At 39.5% G+C, this 17,774-nt stretch overlaps 1 protein-coding gene and 2 long non-coding RNA genes across 3 annotated transcripts in view; 1 reads left to right on the top strand and 2 right to left on the bottom strand.

Moving 5' to 3' along the window:
• The window catches only part of LOC134675479 (uncharacterized), an 87,557-nt gene extending 86,882 nt beyond the window's left edge, over window positions 1–675 (bottom strand). The window contains exon 1 of the long non-coding RNA XR_010099747.1: window positions 176–675. This is a non-coding gene — a long non-coding RNA (uncharacterized LOC134675479). The remainder of the gene's footprint in view (window positions 1–175) is intronic.
• An 835-nt stretch (window positions 676–1,510) lies between these two features.
• LOC134675537 (uncharacterized) lies at window positions 1,511–8,423 on the bottom strand. The gene is made up of 3 exons (XR_010099760.1): window positions 8,291–8,423; window positions 4,498–4,686; window positions 1,511–1,642 (listed from the first exon to the last, which is right to left on the bottom strand). It is a non-coding gene; the product is annotated as an uncharacterized LOC134675537 (long non-coding RNA).
• Window positions 8,424–9,472: 1,049 nt separating this feature from the next.
• Window positions 9,473–17,652, top strand: LOC134675439 (uncharacterized). The gene is made up of 7 exons (XM_063533707.1): window positions 9,473–9,666; window positions 10,128–10,303; window positions 12,791–12,963; window positions 14,108–14,208; window positions 15,002–15,162; window positions 15,501–15,599; window positions 17,027–17,652. The coding sequence occupies exons 1-7, from the start codon at window positions 9,575–9,577 to the stop codon at window positions 17,131–17,133; spliced, it is 909 nt and encodes a 302-aa protein (XP_063389777.1). The 5' UTR covers window positions 9,473–9,574; the 3' UTR covers window positions 17,134–17,652.
• The last annotated feature ends 122 nt before the right edge of the window (window positions 17,653–17,774 follow it).

Here is a 17,774-nt window from a genome sequence, read left to right as displayed (position 1 = left end):
TATTCTACACGTCGTGAAAAATATTGCGGCGTCGATTTTGGCGTCCTTTGTGTGACGTAACACAAAAAAAAACACATACATTTTCTTCATTTTGTGTTACATTCTTTCATATTTTTGTGAATATTCCATTGTGTTACCTACACTTTTTTGCAATTCACTCGTTTACGTGTTTTACTAGTGCTGCACTCTGGCAACAGAACATTGTATTCTCTATCGCCATAATTTGTGACGTTTTCAACCAAAAGGTTAACATTGTCGGTTGTCGACGAGGCTGATTTCAAATTGAAGCTTTATGGAAATAGCGCCTTATTGACAACAGATAATAAGAACCCATTTGGTTGAAAATGATACATTTGTCCCTATTAACATAATTTAGCCATAATTTCATGAAAGCATTTTTCAGCTTTAGATGTGCATATGCAGTCATGCACATCTAAAGCTGTAAAATACAGACTTATAATTCGAAATGTAATAAGTGACTTAGGAACATATTCCGATTGATCAAACTTTAATTATTCTATGTGCGGCAATTAGCACTGTACGTAAATACATACCTATTTCGAAAATTTAACCGGCCATATGTAAGTACTTACTGCAACTACAAAACGTTGTGCGAATAGTTAAGGTGGTTCGCTTTCCATACAAAAAACAATTGCGTTATATTAAGTAATTACACACTATTAGGTACTTATGTACCTAATTGTTTTTTTTGTATGGAAAGCGAACCACCTTAATTGCCAACGAGAGGCGATAAATTGAAACACGATCTATAGGTCAGGAAATGAATGCTCAAAAAACGTTGTAGAGGGAAATGCTAGGAACACAGTTTTTGACTCCGTAACTTTGTTTGGACTATAACTAGTCTACCCCCCAGCACCGGGGCTACAGCCGGGGACTTTTGATATGTTCACCTCCTAACTAGTCCAAACAAAGTTACGTAGTCAAAAATTGTGTTCCTAGCATTTCCCTCTATAACTTCTTATTGCTTGGCCTACTAAGGGAGTTCTACTTTTCGAACATGTATGTTTGGGACTGCTTCTAACTCGACCTAGCAGAGATACTATTTTCTTGCGCATGATTGCCAGAAAACTTCTAGCTTCGCAAAACATGCCAGATGCACTACATCTACGAGGTAAGCCCAACAGCATTCTGAATGCATTGTTATACTGCACTTTTAATGCATCGTAGGCTCGCTTCGTATAGTTAACCCACAGGCCACTCGAGTAAAAGGAATGGCAATATGCTCTAAAGAGCGTTGTACCTTGACATTACTGATATTATTAACATAAAAGGTTTACATTTGCTCCATGTGAAGCTGTTGGAGGAAAGAAAATAATAAAACTCATGAACTTTCCTTTTCAATATTTTACTGACAGGTGAATAGGTTCTAAAAATGTAGTGCAATTTCCTTTACCTTCGTATTTTCATGGATACGTCCGAACGTCTCATATATGCTACTTGTATTTCAGTCAATACAAACAGTACTGAGGCGAGGTTGACTAAAGTTGCTTTTATACCTAACTATTCGTATCTTCCCCTGCAATTGGCGACTCACACGAAGACGTCAGTCGCCCGAGGCGCGCGACGCACGTCCGGCGCCGGCGACTCAGCAGAGACTCATTCTGGCTGCTTGTATCAGCTCCTGAAATTTGAGAATAATTATATTTAGAATATTTGTTTAAAATGATTTTATCAGTGCAACATGAACTTTAATTCACTTTCATAACTTTCCTGGCTTATTTTATATAGGCCCTACATACATAGATGTCGCTAGAAATAGGTACGTAACTTTTCTGAAAACCTAAATGTTAAATGTTTTAAAATTATGCCTGCTTATATGACCTTGTATTATCGTAGTTTATATAAACTGATATGTCGTTTTTACAAACACTCCCTCAGTGGACTTGTTGTACAAAGTAGCAACAAAGGTCTTTCAAATTCTGAAAGTGTCATTACGGGATTGTCCATATGAGTATGACACCAACGAAACGGCCAAGCCGTACTGTTTGACCAAGATGTTGGCTTTATACTGTTAGAGCTTATAAAGTTAGGAATGACAGAGTAAAAGTCTTGGTACCTACTACGGGATCTGATAACTTTTTTAGTGTAAAAGCTTTATGCAACTAGTCTTGGCAACACTTTACATTAAATGTTTTCGTGGGTTGTTCTAACCTCAAAAGTAGTAAGGTTGTCTGGAAGAGATCGCTTTTTAGCGATAATACCGCCTGTTGTTTAATCTCTTCTTCCTGTATTATTTGTATTGTTTTCTGTAATGAGGTGTGCAATAAAGAGTATTTGAATTGTATTGTAGTATACTGTAATTGAGGTAATCTGAAAAAAAAACCGGCCAAGTGCGAGTCGGGCTCGCGTTCCAAGGGTTCCGTATATTACACAATTTTTAACAATCAGCGCCGGATTAAGATATTTTGATGCTTTAAGCATTTCTAGACCATGGTGCCCCCTCTCCCTAGGGTCATCAAGATTACATTGATTTTTTTTGGTAAATTGAGAGAAGTTCAATGCCGCATTACAGCTGAGAATGGAAATCAGTCACATCATTTTATCACGAAAATTGACAGTGCCGTTGCAGTAATGTTGCAACAGAGTACCTAATACTGCTGCAGTCGCCACCCGAATGTCACCTTTATCATATCTAAGAAAGTGATTGAAACGCGAGCGAAGCGAGCGCGAAAATTTTTCGATATAAAAACGCAATATGATAGACAGTTGTACATTTTTACTTTTAGTATGGAAATCAGTCACATCATTTTATCACGGAAGTTTTAATCATTTTTTATCATTTTATTTGCGATAAAAAAGGTTATATACAAGTTGTTTCTGTAAATTTATACATTTTTAAGTCCCATCTTTCTTAACTGACTATGCAGCATGCAAATTTTAGTGTAATATATACCTAACTTAACCTACTTAAACTAGTTTAATACAAATTAATTATCAACAACAATAGAAATAAAAATACACTGTCAATTATGAAATAATAATATATCATGTATCTATCTCAAACAAAACCACTTCAATTAACATAATTTAAAAACTAGATTGTTGATTTACAAGGTATTCATTAATAGAATAAAATGTCGAAGACAGCAGCCATTGAAAAAGTGCTCTTTTAAATTTACTATTGGGCAATTCTCTTATGTTGTTGGGTAACTTATTAAATATATTGACACACATAGCATAACAATTTTTCTTAAAAGTGGCAGTTCTTTGCATTTTATTTATGACCAGCCTGTTAGTGTTCCTAGTATTTCTTAGGAATACTTCGTTGGCTGTTTTAAACAGGTCTATATTTAACTTAACTAAGTTGACAGTACTTTGCAACAGAGTAATGTTGCTGCAGTCGTCACCCGAATGTCACCTTTGTCATACCTTAGAAAGTTATTGAAAAGGCGAGCGAAGCGAGCGCGAAAATGTTTCGATATAAAAAACGCAATTTTACTTTTAGGCCGAACCAGGCCCGAATCCTGGCATTTTGGTGCTCCCCCCTGAACGTGGTGCCCTAAGCACGTGCTTGTTTTGCTTATTGGTTAATCCGGCACTGTTAACAATGTATTTTTTATGTGAAACGTGAGTGAAATCTAACACTTTAAACTCTCGCGTTTTGTACATATATTTAATTACACAAACGGGTCTACCGCGTTTGGACGCGCGTTTGGTTGGCGTTTGTGGGTTTGTTGGGACGTCAGTCTTTCCGTGACCACAGCTAGTGCAACTCAGCTGAAACGTCGGAATTAAAGGTAAAAACAATGAAATTATATCGCGGTAGACCCGTTTGTGTAATTAAATATGTGATTGAAATCTCTTTAAAAAATCCGTAGGGGTCGGATCTAAAACTGTAATTAAGTCCGACTCACGCTTGACTGTACATTTATAATAGGTTTTCCTGTCATCTATAGGTATAGACCTATTTTATGTATTTTTTTCAAAATTTTAGACTTAGTAGTTTCGGAGATAAAGGGGGGGGGGGGGGCGGAATGGTCATTTTTTGCCTATTTTCTTGAATAACTTCTAAACTGTTTATTCGAAAATTATAAAAAAAATATATTTGAGATCCTTACAATAAGCTCTTTAATTTGATATGTAACATGATATAATTTGAAATTTTCTTTTTATAATTTTTTCATTTACCCCCCAAAAGTGGCCCCCATGTTTAAAATTAATTTGTTTACGTTACATGTCCATATTTGGGTCACAAACTTACATATGTGTACCAAATTTCAACTTGATTGGTCCAGTAGTTCCGGAGAAAATCGGCTGTGACAGACGGACAGACAGACAGACAGACAGACTGACAGACAGACGCACGAGTGATCCTATAAGGGTTCCGTTTTTTCCTTTTGAGGTACGGAACCCTAAAAAGGACTATAATTATTAAAATCATTTAAATTAATTAAGGTAAATGTGTGGAAGACTGTCAGGTAAGACGACAAGCTCTTTCAATCCTTCAACTCTTGCACTTGTGCATTCTCTACTTACAGAAGTTTTGTAGAGCAGAATAAGCGAATCCATGTAGATGTAGTGTAGGGACGCTCGGCAGGAAGCAGGTGGGCTGTCGATCACGTGTTGCGTTCATTCAGCCCAATTCCCTAGAGTTGGAGCTGCAGCTAGGTTACTGTCCCGGCGGCATTAAGTGCCACACCATTCTCCTCGAATCTTCTTGTTTTCCTGCAGAACAGAAGAACATCTTTAAGTTCGTTTTCTTTCAGTGTGTCTTTACCGAATGTATTATATCGCGGTGCCGCATACATGAATTACATGATAAGTTCGCCTTTGTACTAATGATGTGTGTTCTTTCATGTTTTATGTTTCTTTTTGTACAAGGACTATACCAAACAAATTTAACCTTTTGGCCGCCGGACCTAGTCCGCAAAGACGCTCACTCACACGCCAGAGCAAATTTTAAGTAAACAACTAATAAAAAGTTTAGGGATTGCAAATAGTGATATCGATATTTACAATCTTATGGTAAAAATCTTTTTAATTTAGCTTTGTTCTTATCCTGTTTTAATTTCATTCCAAATTGCCAAAATTAAACATATGTTTTACACCCGAAAATGTTTAAAATATAGGGATTTAACTTAAAAAACAACCACTAAACAATGTCGATTCAAGACGTGATATCGCCGCACTAGGCTGTACGAGAAGTCTTTTATACAAGACAACGGCGCCCATGGACTGCCCGCAATGCAGACCGACAAGGACTGTTTCCGCGCGGATCAAGTAATAATAGTCTCTAGGTCAACGGCGTAAGCGCTTGTCGGTACGTAAACTTTATTGGCGTAACGTTAAAGCTGCGCATCATGTGTCGATAAAGTCAATATACCGGAACTGTTTTAGTGAAAATTACACGTGGGTTGAATTTTTAATGAGTGAAGATATTATTCCGGAATTAGAATCTATCATTATAATTTCAGTTTGGTTTACATTAATCTATAGGTAAACTCTTATCAAAAAAACGTTCAACGACTTGTTACAAAAAAATTACACATTAACTTCAATGTTATAACAATAAAAGTAAAGTCTGATAAACAGGTATGTCCCTGTACCACACTTGTGCGAAGCGGTCGCTGCGGTGTATCCCTTCCCACTAAGCTATAAAATAACATCAATTATTTTTTTATTTATCTCTTCTGCAATTAAATAGTCCACAATCTACAATGGCAAATTTACTTGTCTGACTCTACTTTATAGAGCTAAAGAAGCTACCTGAACTTTAAATATAGTTATGCCTATCTGACTCTCGTTCTACGTATTCTAGTAAGTAGTTACCTACTATTCGTTGAAAAAAATTGGCGATTAACAAGTGTTCAAATACTTAGATAAAAACATATTTCTGACTTTATATTTACTTTAAAAATTCCCATATCGAGTTAACATTCCCATCCCTAGCTGTCTTTTATACAAGACAACGGCGACGAGGAACATGAAAAATGTTGAAAATTGGAGCAATTTTTTTAAATGCCTTATTATAAAAGAAGGGATTTATATAGCGGCTTAAAAAGCAAATAAATGAAAAAACAAAGACCTTAAATATGAACACGAGTGTAAATGAAATTGCAATTGTTATTATTTTCACATTAACTCAGTGGTTGAATTTGTGTCTTGTATACAAGACGACGGCGCCAGCGTATCGTTCTATCGTTGTCTTCTATACCGGACAACGGCGGTCAAAGGGTTAAGAATATCCACAGATGGCTCAAAAACAAATGAAGGGACCGGATGTGGTGTCTTCTCGGAGGACCTGAACATATACATCTCAAAACCCCTGGGTTACACTGGGAACACAATACGGGATTCCAAGCTGAATGTGTAGGAATAATGGAAGCTTGGAAAGCGATAAAAAGACGAGAAGTAAAACAAGAAAATATACTAATACTGTCAGACAGTAAATCAGTACTGCAAGCACTAGGTAGCTACAAACTTACATCGGAACTCATACTTGAATGACATCGAGGCCTCACTGAAGTGAGCAAAGAAGGCAACAAAGTAACAGTATAATGGATAAAGGGGCATAGTGGATCAAGAGGAAACGATGCAGCGGATGAACTGGCCAGGAAAGGTTCAGAAACCAGCTTCACAATAAGTTGTTGTTGTTGTTGTTGTCCTAAGGCACCCCAGAGGTGCAAAGGGCCTTCACAAGCTCGCGCCACGCCTTCCTATCTTCAGCGACCACTCTGGCCTCGCTCCAGCTCAACCCGACCGCTCGTAGTTCATTTGTGACGGACTGCTGCCAAGAGTGTCACAATAAGTACTGGACTAAAATGAACACCTGTAGGCAGACCAAAGAACAAAACTACAAGCTTACACCAAAATATTACTAAAAACACCCAGACACGTTTTACGATTACAGTGAGTTTTTTAATATTCCATTAGTAATTTAATAATTAATACAGGCGTGACATTTGTATAGTACCAATATAAATTACATTCTCATTGTTAATAATAATTTCGATATATTGCAAATTTTAACGATTAATTTTATTTATATAATTTGGATTATGTTTACAGGTATATGCACATAGAATACTAGACCAATACTAGTACTTATATGGAAAAAAAGACATGTAACAAATTGTTATCAATAAATTTTTCATTTCATTTCATTTCATTCATTTCATTTCATTTCAAACCAACTACGCAAAATAGTAGGATTAATCACAGGTCATAACAGACTAATCCAGCGGTCGGCAACCTTTTAGCAGCCAAGGACCAAGTAGTAGTTACCGAAGTTGATGCGGGCCGCACTTTGTTAATATTTATGACTTTATCAGACATTGTTGTTTGTCAATATTACATACAAAATAGCCTAGGAGGCACGCGGGGTGCAAGTGAGAGGTTCGTGGGCCGCTTGTTGCCGACCGCTGCACTAATCAAACACCTACATAATATGGGTAAAACAGACAGCCCCATGTGCAGAGTGTGCATGGAAGAAGAAGAAACAGTAAAGCATATTCTCCTACACTGTAGGTAGAAGGTAGAAGTATACAGGAACCAATACCTAGGGACTCCGTGCACATTGAAGGAGGCAGTTAGCGACCTGAAGACACTGCTAGGTGTCATGGAGGAGCTGGGGCCACCCCATAAACACAATTGTTTTTGCTCTTAAGTAGTAGTTTTTGATGGTGTTTGACCCATTGATCAATGACCCAGTCTCAGTTTTTCTGATAAACAGCTGTCTTAATGGACTCACCAATATGTTTTGCAGAAACCTCCACCTTGTAGCATACACCTTGTTTTCTCAGTCAATCTCAATATAAATAAATATATTGGGACATTTTTACACAAATTGACCAAGTCCCACGGTAAGCTCAAGAAGGCTTGTGTTGTGGGCACCCAGACAACAATATAATTATTCAATATACAAATATCTGTCTCATCAAACAAATAAATTCCCTAACCAGGATTTGAACCCAGAACCATCAGCTTCACCGGCAGGGTCACTAGGCTAGGCACCCACTAGGCCAGACTGGTTGTCAAATATAACCAAGATATTCTTTTGAACAAACTGCCAGGTCACTGCTGGTTTCAATCTGTGCCCTTCATAATCTACATACTTACTGCTGTCTGTCTCTCATGCAGTCTAAAAAAATTAAGTGTGGGGTACAAACTTTGTGTCGGTCGAAAGTCGAAACCCTCTTGCCTTATCTCCTGATCCACCTTTCAATACTGGTCATCACTCAAGTAATTTTCCAAATTTCTGGGAATACTTCTAGCTCGAGACAGAGGTTAAATATGTGCCATAGCGGCTTAGTTGAATTGCGGCACTTACCTCCAACTTCGGCTTCTCCATTAATTAATATTTTTTCAGTACCTCGTACCTCTACTGAGTCTACTGTTTCTTTTATTAGAATTCATTTTATTGTATTTGTAAACCAACAAGTGTCAATACAATACTGTCAATGTCACTGTAGCGATGGGCGAGTCGAGTTATCTGATTCGAATAATCCGAATCAACCTACAGATGAGTTGATTCGAATCAAGACTATTGGCAATCCGAATCAACTCGGCCACTAAACTGACTGGTAACTTGGTATCCGATCCGCTGACTCGGCGAATGAATCGCCAATTCACCAACTCTCCGAGCCGAGTCAACGCTACGCTAAGGCCATTCAAAAATAAACCTTAATTCGATAGCCCGAAGATTCTTTTTACAACAACTGCCGCTTGATTCGGCGTTTCAATCCGAGTTGACTGGTACTATGACCATTCAAAAATAAACCTTAATTCAGTAGCCCGAAGGTTCTTTTTACAACAACTGCCGCTTGATTCGCCATCCCGAGTCGAGTTCACTGGTAGTATGGCCATTGAAAAATAAACCTTAATTCGATGTCCTGAAGGTTCTGTTTACAACAACTGCCGCTTGACTCGTTTGCGGCTCCGCGGCCCGTGACCTTGTCGCGAACCACGCAGTCGCAAACCGTCGAGTCGAGTCAGTTCGAATTTCGACTCGGATCAGTGGCCGAATCGATTCGAATGATTCGAATCGAAAAAAAGTGGACTCGTCACATCGCTATGTCACTGAAAGATAGCACTAGAAAAAACCGATTATTTTTAAATTTTCAAGAGCTAATGTCAGAACGTCCCTACTAATTTTGACAGCTCCCTTAAAAAAAAGAATCTCTCTGGTTTTTGGCTTCCTATTATTGGGTCGTACATTATTGGGTCGGGCTTTCTCGACCTGTACCAATAATGCGCAGCCCAATAATTGAAAGCCAAGGGACTCAAATTATTGGACGCGAATTATGGGGTCGTACATTATTGCCCTGTGAAAAGAGTGGCTTCGTATTATCGCCCCGGACCAATATTGCGCGGCCCGAGAATGCTCAACCCAGGAATGTACAGCCCAATAATACGCGTCCACCATGGACGCCTATTATTGGGCTGTACATTCTTGGGTTGGGCATTATTTGGTCGTACATTAGTGGCTCCCAAATCAAAACAATACGCTTATTCTCTAAAATAATCAGTTTTTGTATAAACATAGACCTCTAGTGCCTCTAGGTCCTTTATAATCAAGAATAATATAAAAACGTCTTTTGCAGTTAAAGTTATAATGGTGAATTATTGCTGCGTACAAGGATGTGGTCGTAACAGCAAACAAAACAAACATTTGAACTATTATAGTTTGCCGAAAGAAAAACGACGGTATTATATCAATTATATATGTACTTGTTCAAATTAATTGTATGTAAAAATGCCTTTAGTAAATCTCAATTTATACTTTTGTCCGTGTATGAATTTATCATCTAGCCGGCATACGTCAAACATTGCCAAGCAAAATGAAATTTTATATTGTCAACACAAAGTTCAAATTAGAATGGAACAGGAGACCTTATTATAGGTCTTTGGGCGGCTAGAGGTTAATTAACTTGAGAAGTATGCATTCTGCAGGCGTTGTCAACAAATACTTTATCATTATGAATAATGATAAAGTATTTGTTGAGTATTTTTATCAATGATGTCTTTATCATTAACTTTGAGGTTTTTGTGCATATCTCATCACCACTACCCTATAAACATCCTACTGTTGGGCACAGACCTCTCACAACGGTTTTGGAGATAGTATTAGCCAATTCTTTAATGATAAAATTAATCATAACCCACAGGCAAGTGCAATGGCTCCAAGCGGCGGGGCGCACGGACCTGCTAGAAAAGGACAAGGTGCTGGTTTCACACCGGTTCTGCTCGCGACACTTCCCTCCCTCATCTATAAAAAACAAACATCTTTGTGACACTGCTGTGCCCTCGCTCTGCCTACCTGGGACTACTAAAAATATGAATGGTATTAATCTTGATTTATAAAGTGAACATTACAGTAGCGATCAAAAGTATTTTGACAAACGAACTTCTTTCAATATGTTTATGAATAGGGTATATATTTAATCATTACGTTACGATGATTTTATTCACCCTTCATTTGTTACGTTTCCACTTAGATTACTAAAACTAAACAACAGACTTAGAATTAAAACTTATAATTTGTGCTACAGGTAGATCAAAAGTATTTTGACACTTTAATTAAATGCTTTTGCTGAACTGGCAAGACGGTTAAAAAAAACATTTGGCATATCCTCTGGCTTTCCTCACAGCAGTAAATCGAGACGGCATAGAGTCCCCTAACTTCCGTATATGATCATATAGTATGTTCGCCCATTCTGACTGAAGACCTTGGAAAAAACCCCATTGTTTGAATTATTTCTGCACCTCACACTGGACGATCCAACGCTTTCTATAAAAGCTCTATAGCATTAAGATCAGTACCTTGACTAGGCCACTCAAAAACCTAGATTTTATTTGCATTAAAGAAGCCTTTACATGATCGGATTTGTGTTTGAGGTCGTTATCATGCTGAAAAACCCAGCGAAGTGGCATTATTCTTTTGTATATGGTATCATTTGTGTGTAGAGTAAATTTTCATATACATATCGATCCATTATCCCATCAATTCGTACGGGAGGCCCGACTCCATGGCGAGAAAAATATCGCCAAGCCATTACGTTAGGGCCACCAATGCCACCAGGCTAGACTGGGTGGGTACCTGGTACAACGTGTCTTTTGTTATTTAGACGACGCACATATTTGATACCATCCGACGACATTAAATTAAACTTGCTTTCGTCACTCCATAAAGTTTTTGAGCAATCGGAACTTGTCCACAACTTGTCACGAATCGCGAATGCTAATTGGGATACCTTATTCTTTGCTGAAATATGTATATTTTTTTTAATGGGCGTCGACCATGTAATCCATGCTCTATTAAGAGTAGTTTAATAGTAAAAACAACAACCTTTACATTTTAGTTATTTTTTAGTTAATTTTTAATTGTTACTGTACGCTTCCATGGGTGTTCTACTGAAATCTTTTTTATTACACGATCAGTTGTAGAAGTCGTTTTTCGAGGACAACCGCTTCTATGCTTATTTGTGATGCAGTTTCGAGCCTTGAACTGCTTATTCCAGACAGAAATCAGATGCAGTGATACACCAAAAGTCCGCGAAACCTCAGCTTGCTACTTATCTTTCTAAAGTGCAGCCGGACCAGCTTGCTTGAAATCGTTCGAATATGCTTTATGTTTGGCATATTAAGAGAAATATTCAGATGTAATTATTTCCAAAATATATCAATTCTGCGGCTCTGTTCTCAAAAAAATTGTAAAAAAGAACCGTGTCAAAATACATTTGAACCCGTAAATTGTCATTTTTTGTTGCCAAGTTTATATTTTCATTCGATGAAACTAAGCTTTTTACGTTTTTCAAGAAGCTTTCAAGCCAAATGATTAAATTATCAAAAATTCATTTGAAAAAACTAATATGTTTCATACAATACCAAAGTTATTATCATTGTCAAAATACTTTTGGTCGCTACTGTATATATTATGTTGAATAAACAAGCCACCAGTTCTCAAAGTCATCCATCCACCTGAGCAGGACAGGGCCAGATAGCCTCGAAAAACTCATTATTACTGGCCACATGGCAAGGAAGCGTAGGGGTGGACGTATGGTCACGCGTTGGGCGGACAGAATCGTGTTACAGACAAACGCCACATTTCAGGCACTTGCACTGGGCCTAAGATAGAGTCCACACTAGAGGCCACAAATACAGTCATCATCATCATTGGCCACAGCATCTTTGCAGATGATAGTTGCAGCGACTGAAGAAAGTATTTGAGGAGGTAGTCTACAGCCCACATCGACTGCGATGACTGTATAGACCATTGGCCGATCGGCACTTCTTCAACATCCCCATTAACCACACAAACACAAACCGATTGAATAAAATTACAGCCTTGAAGGTGGCCATTGACGAGCCTTCCAACAGTCCAAATAGCGTGGCTGCAATTCAAAATCGCTCCGTGTATGTCAAAAACGTACAATGTTTAATTAATAGGATGACGTCCATTTGGATGAATCCATTGTAACGGCATCCATTTGGAAGGCTCGTCAGTGGCCTGCTTAATCTATCTATCTATCTAGCCCCTTTGTTCTGAGTTAGAGTATATCTCTAAGCTCAGTGTGCCGCTTGGCAGAGGCCTCTAGCTCTTTCCATTGAGGTCTGTTGTGGGCCACTTTTCTCCAGTTCGGGCCCGCTGTGAGTCTGAGTTCGTCCTCCCATCTTGTTCGAGGTCTCCTCTGGCTCCGTGTACAGCCTCTTGGGTACCAATCCATTATAGTCTTACACCATTTCTTCGGCCTGCTTAATAGCCTTATGTAAAACAACTTAGATATCAATTATTTAACCTATTTTTGATTGTTTAACATATTTATTACAGATAGCGAGGTCCACGATCACAAAGGCATTGTGTGTGATAGCTGCGGGCTGGCCGTCTCCGGGTTCCGGTACAAGTGCGTCTCCTGCGCGGACTATGACCTGTGCCAGAAATGCGAGATGAGGGAGACGCATCCCGATCATTATATGCTGAGGATGCCCAAGCCTTTGAAACATGTAAGATTAAAGTTAACCTCTAGCTGCCCAGAGACCTATAAAAAGGTCTCCTGTTCCATTCTAATCTGAACTTAGTGTTGAGAAAATAAAATTTCATTTTGTTTGGCAAGGTTTGACGTATGGGCGGCTAGAGGTTAAATCAAAACTATGTTAAGCAACAATTTTAAGAATGAAATACTTGAAAATTAACCTTTCGTATGTCTAAGCACTGATCAGTGCGCTCGAATTAAAATCCTTTGTTTAATACAATACGTTTAAATTCGTTTGCACTGATCAGTGCTTAGACATACGAAGGGTTAATCATGTGAAGACCACTCATAATGAGTTTGGATCCGCACGCCGGTCCGGAGTGTGAGCGTCACGGCGCAGTGAACGTTTATGGCGATGTCCCGCTTTCGCATCGGAGCGGCATGCGGATTCGCATACTATGTGAAGACTGCCTTAGATATTTGCGTATGTTAACATACTGTTTTTTATAACATCAAAGCTTAAAATTTGAATTATCTGACTGTTATCGCAAGCATAAAAGTATAATAAATACATTTTATGGATTGAATTATTAACTCAGCCACTCAGTTTTGAAAATAAATTATTATACAGTCTGTCATAAATCATAATTATTCCTAGGTAAGCCAGAGTACTCCTTAGGAAAAGTACTCAACTCTCTAAATGTGCCTTCTCAACCAAAATACTTATTGTCGGTTGTCAATAAGGCGCTATTTCCATATAGCTTCAATTTGAAAACAAACTTATCGACAACCGACAGGTATCTTATGGTTGAAAACGCAAATAATAGGCATCTTATTTTACAAGCTTTTATTTAGTTTCACCTGACCGTTGTCTGTCTGTCTGTGTGTAATCAAATCTTGCAAGTTAAATTGGATCCACTTCCCGGTTTCCGATTGAGCTGAAATTTTGCATACATACGTAAGTCGGGTGACAATGCAATATTATGGTGTCATCGAGCTGATCTGATGATGGAGACCGGAGGTGGCCATAGGAACTCTGTGATAAAACAACGAAACCTAATTGTGTTTGGGGTTTTTAGAGTTGTCTCGATGGGTATTAGTTGTCTGTGGAAAAAAAAGTACAGTCGGCGATAAAAGCTTGTACCAAAAACTTATTATTCTACATACGCTTCCAGAAATTGGCGGACGATCTGATCGGCAAGTGGCGTCAGTTCTTCTCAGCGAAGCACGCTACGCCAGAGTCGGACAGCGACGATGAGCCCATCACCAAATACAGGTAACACCAGGCGTGGCTCAACAGGACAGAAGGTTTCAGCGCTGAATAAATTTTATGAACAGTAGATTGGTATTCAAGCAGATTGCCTGGATGTAGGCTGAAAGAGTATTTGCTCTTGTATACACAAGCAGGCGTGGCTCACTCCGCGATTTCGTCACTTTGCTACAGGTAGCTAAAAGTACATCCGTTCCACACCAATGTTGGTGGCAAGCCATAAGCCGCGCGAGGCGCTGTCGCCACCTAGCGGCCATATCTGTGCTGATCGTAACAGACGCGTTTTGTTACAGAGTGAGTCTTCTGTACCTAGTACTATTATTTATTCTGTGCCACAGTACAGTTACTGCCATCTTTCGACAGAAGATTAAAACTGTTAGAACGCCATTTGACATTGATCGTTATTCTTTCACTGATATGTGTTAATTTGTTAAATATTGAAATTAACGTCATCTACTCGACAGTTGGTCAGGTTATGGCGCCATCGCTCGAAAAGATTGCACCATACTTTTGGCCTACTCTAGAGTAGATGGCAGTAAAAACTTTGTTTTAGTAAAACACAAAAAAACATTACAACTTTGGTTCAAATACTATGTATAGATGGTCATTGGTCAAGCAAATTTTGTCAGTAGAAAAAGGTGCGAAATTCAAATTTTCTATGAGACGCTATCCCTTCGCGCCTACATTTTTCAAATTTGCCGCCTTTTTCTACTGACAAGATCTGCTTGACCAAGTATAATTCCAATACGTGGATGGTCCATGACAAATGTGGTTGTCAATAAAAATTCAAAAACCCCAGGAATCACAGCAGCGTCGACCTATCTGAAGAAGTGAAGCGCGCGATTCGAGCCGAAGTGGCGCGAGTGTCAAAACTGCCAGAACCAGAGGATCCCCAGCTTAAGAGGAAAACGGCCACCGAGCGGCGCCCGATTAAGAGGATACGGATGGACGGCACGATAGGTACTAATAAAATAAAGCGAGCGAGAGCAAAGGTCTCCTTTTGAGCTTCGGTTAAAATGCCTTTGTATTTCTGTCTGGATGTTCTCTACATCTGATTCTCGTGAAACTTTGTAAGCACGTTGTATGATTATTATATAGATTTTATTGTCGATTAAGTTCTTGGTTTTTTTTTATGGCGGAACCATGAGGATTCTTGAGGTCTGCAGCTCAAGAAACCAGTATTTTATTTTTTGTAGTGAACATATTTATGAAGAAAATATGATTATCTTTTAAATTATATTCACAGGGGGCAGCAAACAACTACTTTGCTCTCTTAACAAATAATCTATTATTTCCAGGGTATGATGACGAGGATAGGAGCGTCCCGGAGGTGGCGTTCGCCGACGTCAACGAGGATAATCAGCTCCTGGAAGTCAAGCACGAAGTCACTGTAGAAGGTAGTTACACTCCACGTTATATTAGTTATATACATACATATCCCGTATCGTGGACCCGGGTATGTCCTTAAACTACGTCCAAGACCACCGGTGGACGGGCAGCAGCGTCCCTCAAATTCGGTGTACTCGACTATGTTCAGCAGTGGACGTCTTATGGCCGAGATGAAGGATGATGATGATGACATACATATCTTCTCCTTCCTCGGTGCCTTATTGCTGAGGATCGCGACCATGTCTGCTCCGTCTCCACAGTGTGCGATCATAGGCCATATGGGTCACGCACTGCATGTTGCCGCCAACCACCCTCTTTACAACATCCGACCATCTCGTGTGTGCTTTTCCTCGCGCTCGCTTGCCCTCTATTTGACCCAGGATAATCTGCCTTTCTCCCTCCCTCACCCTCAATTGGGATGATAGAGGTATAAATGTCGACGGCGTACGCCTCAATCAGCTCCGCTATGCCGATGACATCGTCATCGTCATCATGTCCGAAAATGCACACGACCTACAACATATGCTGGAGGAACTGTATGCCGCGTCGCTAAGTGTTGGGTTGAAAATGAATATGGACAAAACAAAAGTTATGGCAACAGTAGACTTATCCCAAAGCCCCATATCATTGGATACCCAACCTTTAGAACAAGTGACAGAATACAATTATCTCGGACAGCAAATAAGGCTTGGGGCGGACTCCATGATGGCGGAGATCAGTCGGAGGATACAAATGGGCTGGGCTGCCTTTGGTAAACTAAAGAATGTGTTCCAAGCCAAAATACCACAATCACTGAAGACCAAGGTGTTTGACCAGTGCGTACTGCCCGCTATGACCTACGCTTGCGAGACGTGGACACTAACGATGTGCGGAATGAAGAGGCTCAAAGTTGCACAAAGAGCGATGGAACGCAGTATGCTCGGTATATCTCTCTGCGACAGAATTAGAAACGAGGAGATCCGGCGACGGACCAAAGTAGTAGACATCGGCCGACGGATTGCTACTCTTAAATGGGCCTGGGCCGGGCACATATGTCGCAGAGATGATATGAGATGGAGCAAGCGTGTCCTAGCGTGGAGGCCTCGTTCAAAAAGACCAGATCACAGACCTCCAACAAGATGGGAGGACGACATTAAAAAGATTGCAGGCCCGCTCTGGAGGAGAGAAGCAGCAAATAGGGCTGCTTGGAGGAGATTTGGAGAGGCGTATGCCCAACAGTGGGCGCATACTCGCTGAGGAAGAAGAAGAAGAATCTGCCTTTCTAAGTCGTGTATAGTACATATAGTCTGATCGATATTATTATATTTACACCAAATATGTTTTGAAGGAAAAATAATGCAAAATTTCCGCCGTGTGGCGAGATCTCGCGTAATTACAATAATTAGCTGTAAGCACGATTCGTGAATAAACGATAAAAAATATATCTTTTTTTCAGAATGGAAGAAGATGGTGCATGTCAAAATAAGTGACGACCTGACGGAGCTCATGATAGAAGTACCTCAACAAAATGCGGGGCACATGAGTTATACAAATACAGGGTGAATTTTTTTAATGTGTTAATACTAGAGCCGGACCGGAGAAACCGGATATTCGGCCTGACCGTCTGCAGAATATCCGGATCCGGCCGCCGGATATTCGGCCAGCGAAACTATACCTACATTTCGGTTTTTCAGGTGCGCATTCTGCAGGTTTGACCTGTTTCCTTGTGAACGTTCGTGCGCACTCATTTCTAGGTTCGAAATGAGTGCGCGTGCAAGTCAATGGAATTATTAAATTGTTTTAAAATAATAAACAAGTACGATTATGACCGTATCTGTTTCTTAAATCCAATTTGTTTACTCCGAAATCAAGCAATGTTACTATGCGGTATCCGGCCGGATAGTAAGTCACTATCCGGTATCCGGCCGGATAGGCCGGATACCGTTTAGTAACCGGATATCCGGTGCATCTCTAGTTAATACAAACTCACGGTGAAATTTTAACCACCAGCCTTTTTCATACATTCCGGCTTCCGGCTGCGGCTGATGTGATGCCGCTGATTTCTATGGGACAGCCAATTTTTTTTCATAGTCCTGCAGCGCTGGCTATATTTTGAGCCCAACTTAAAGTATTATTAAAGTCAAATTTTTTTTCGCTTACGAATGCTGTTTTACGCTGTCAATCTTACATTTTGTTTTGTGTCA

Source organism: Cydia fagiglandana, chromosome 22 (genome assembly GCF_963556715.1).
Source record: "Cydia fagiglandana chromosome 22, ilCydFagi1.1, whole genome shotgun sequence".
Classification (NCBI taxonomy): Eukaryota; Metazoa; Arthropoda; class Insecta; order Lepidoptera; family Tortricidae; genus Cydia; species Cydia fagiglandana.
This window is presented reverse-complemented; position numbering and strand designations above follow the sequence as displayed.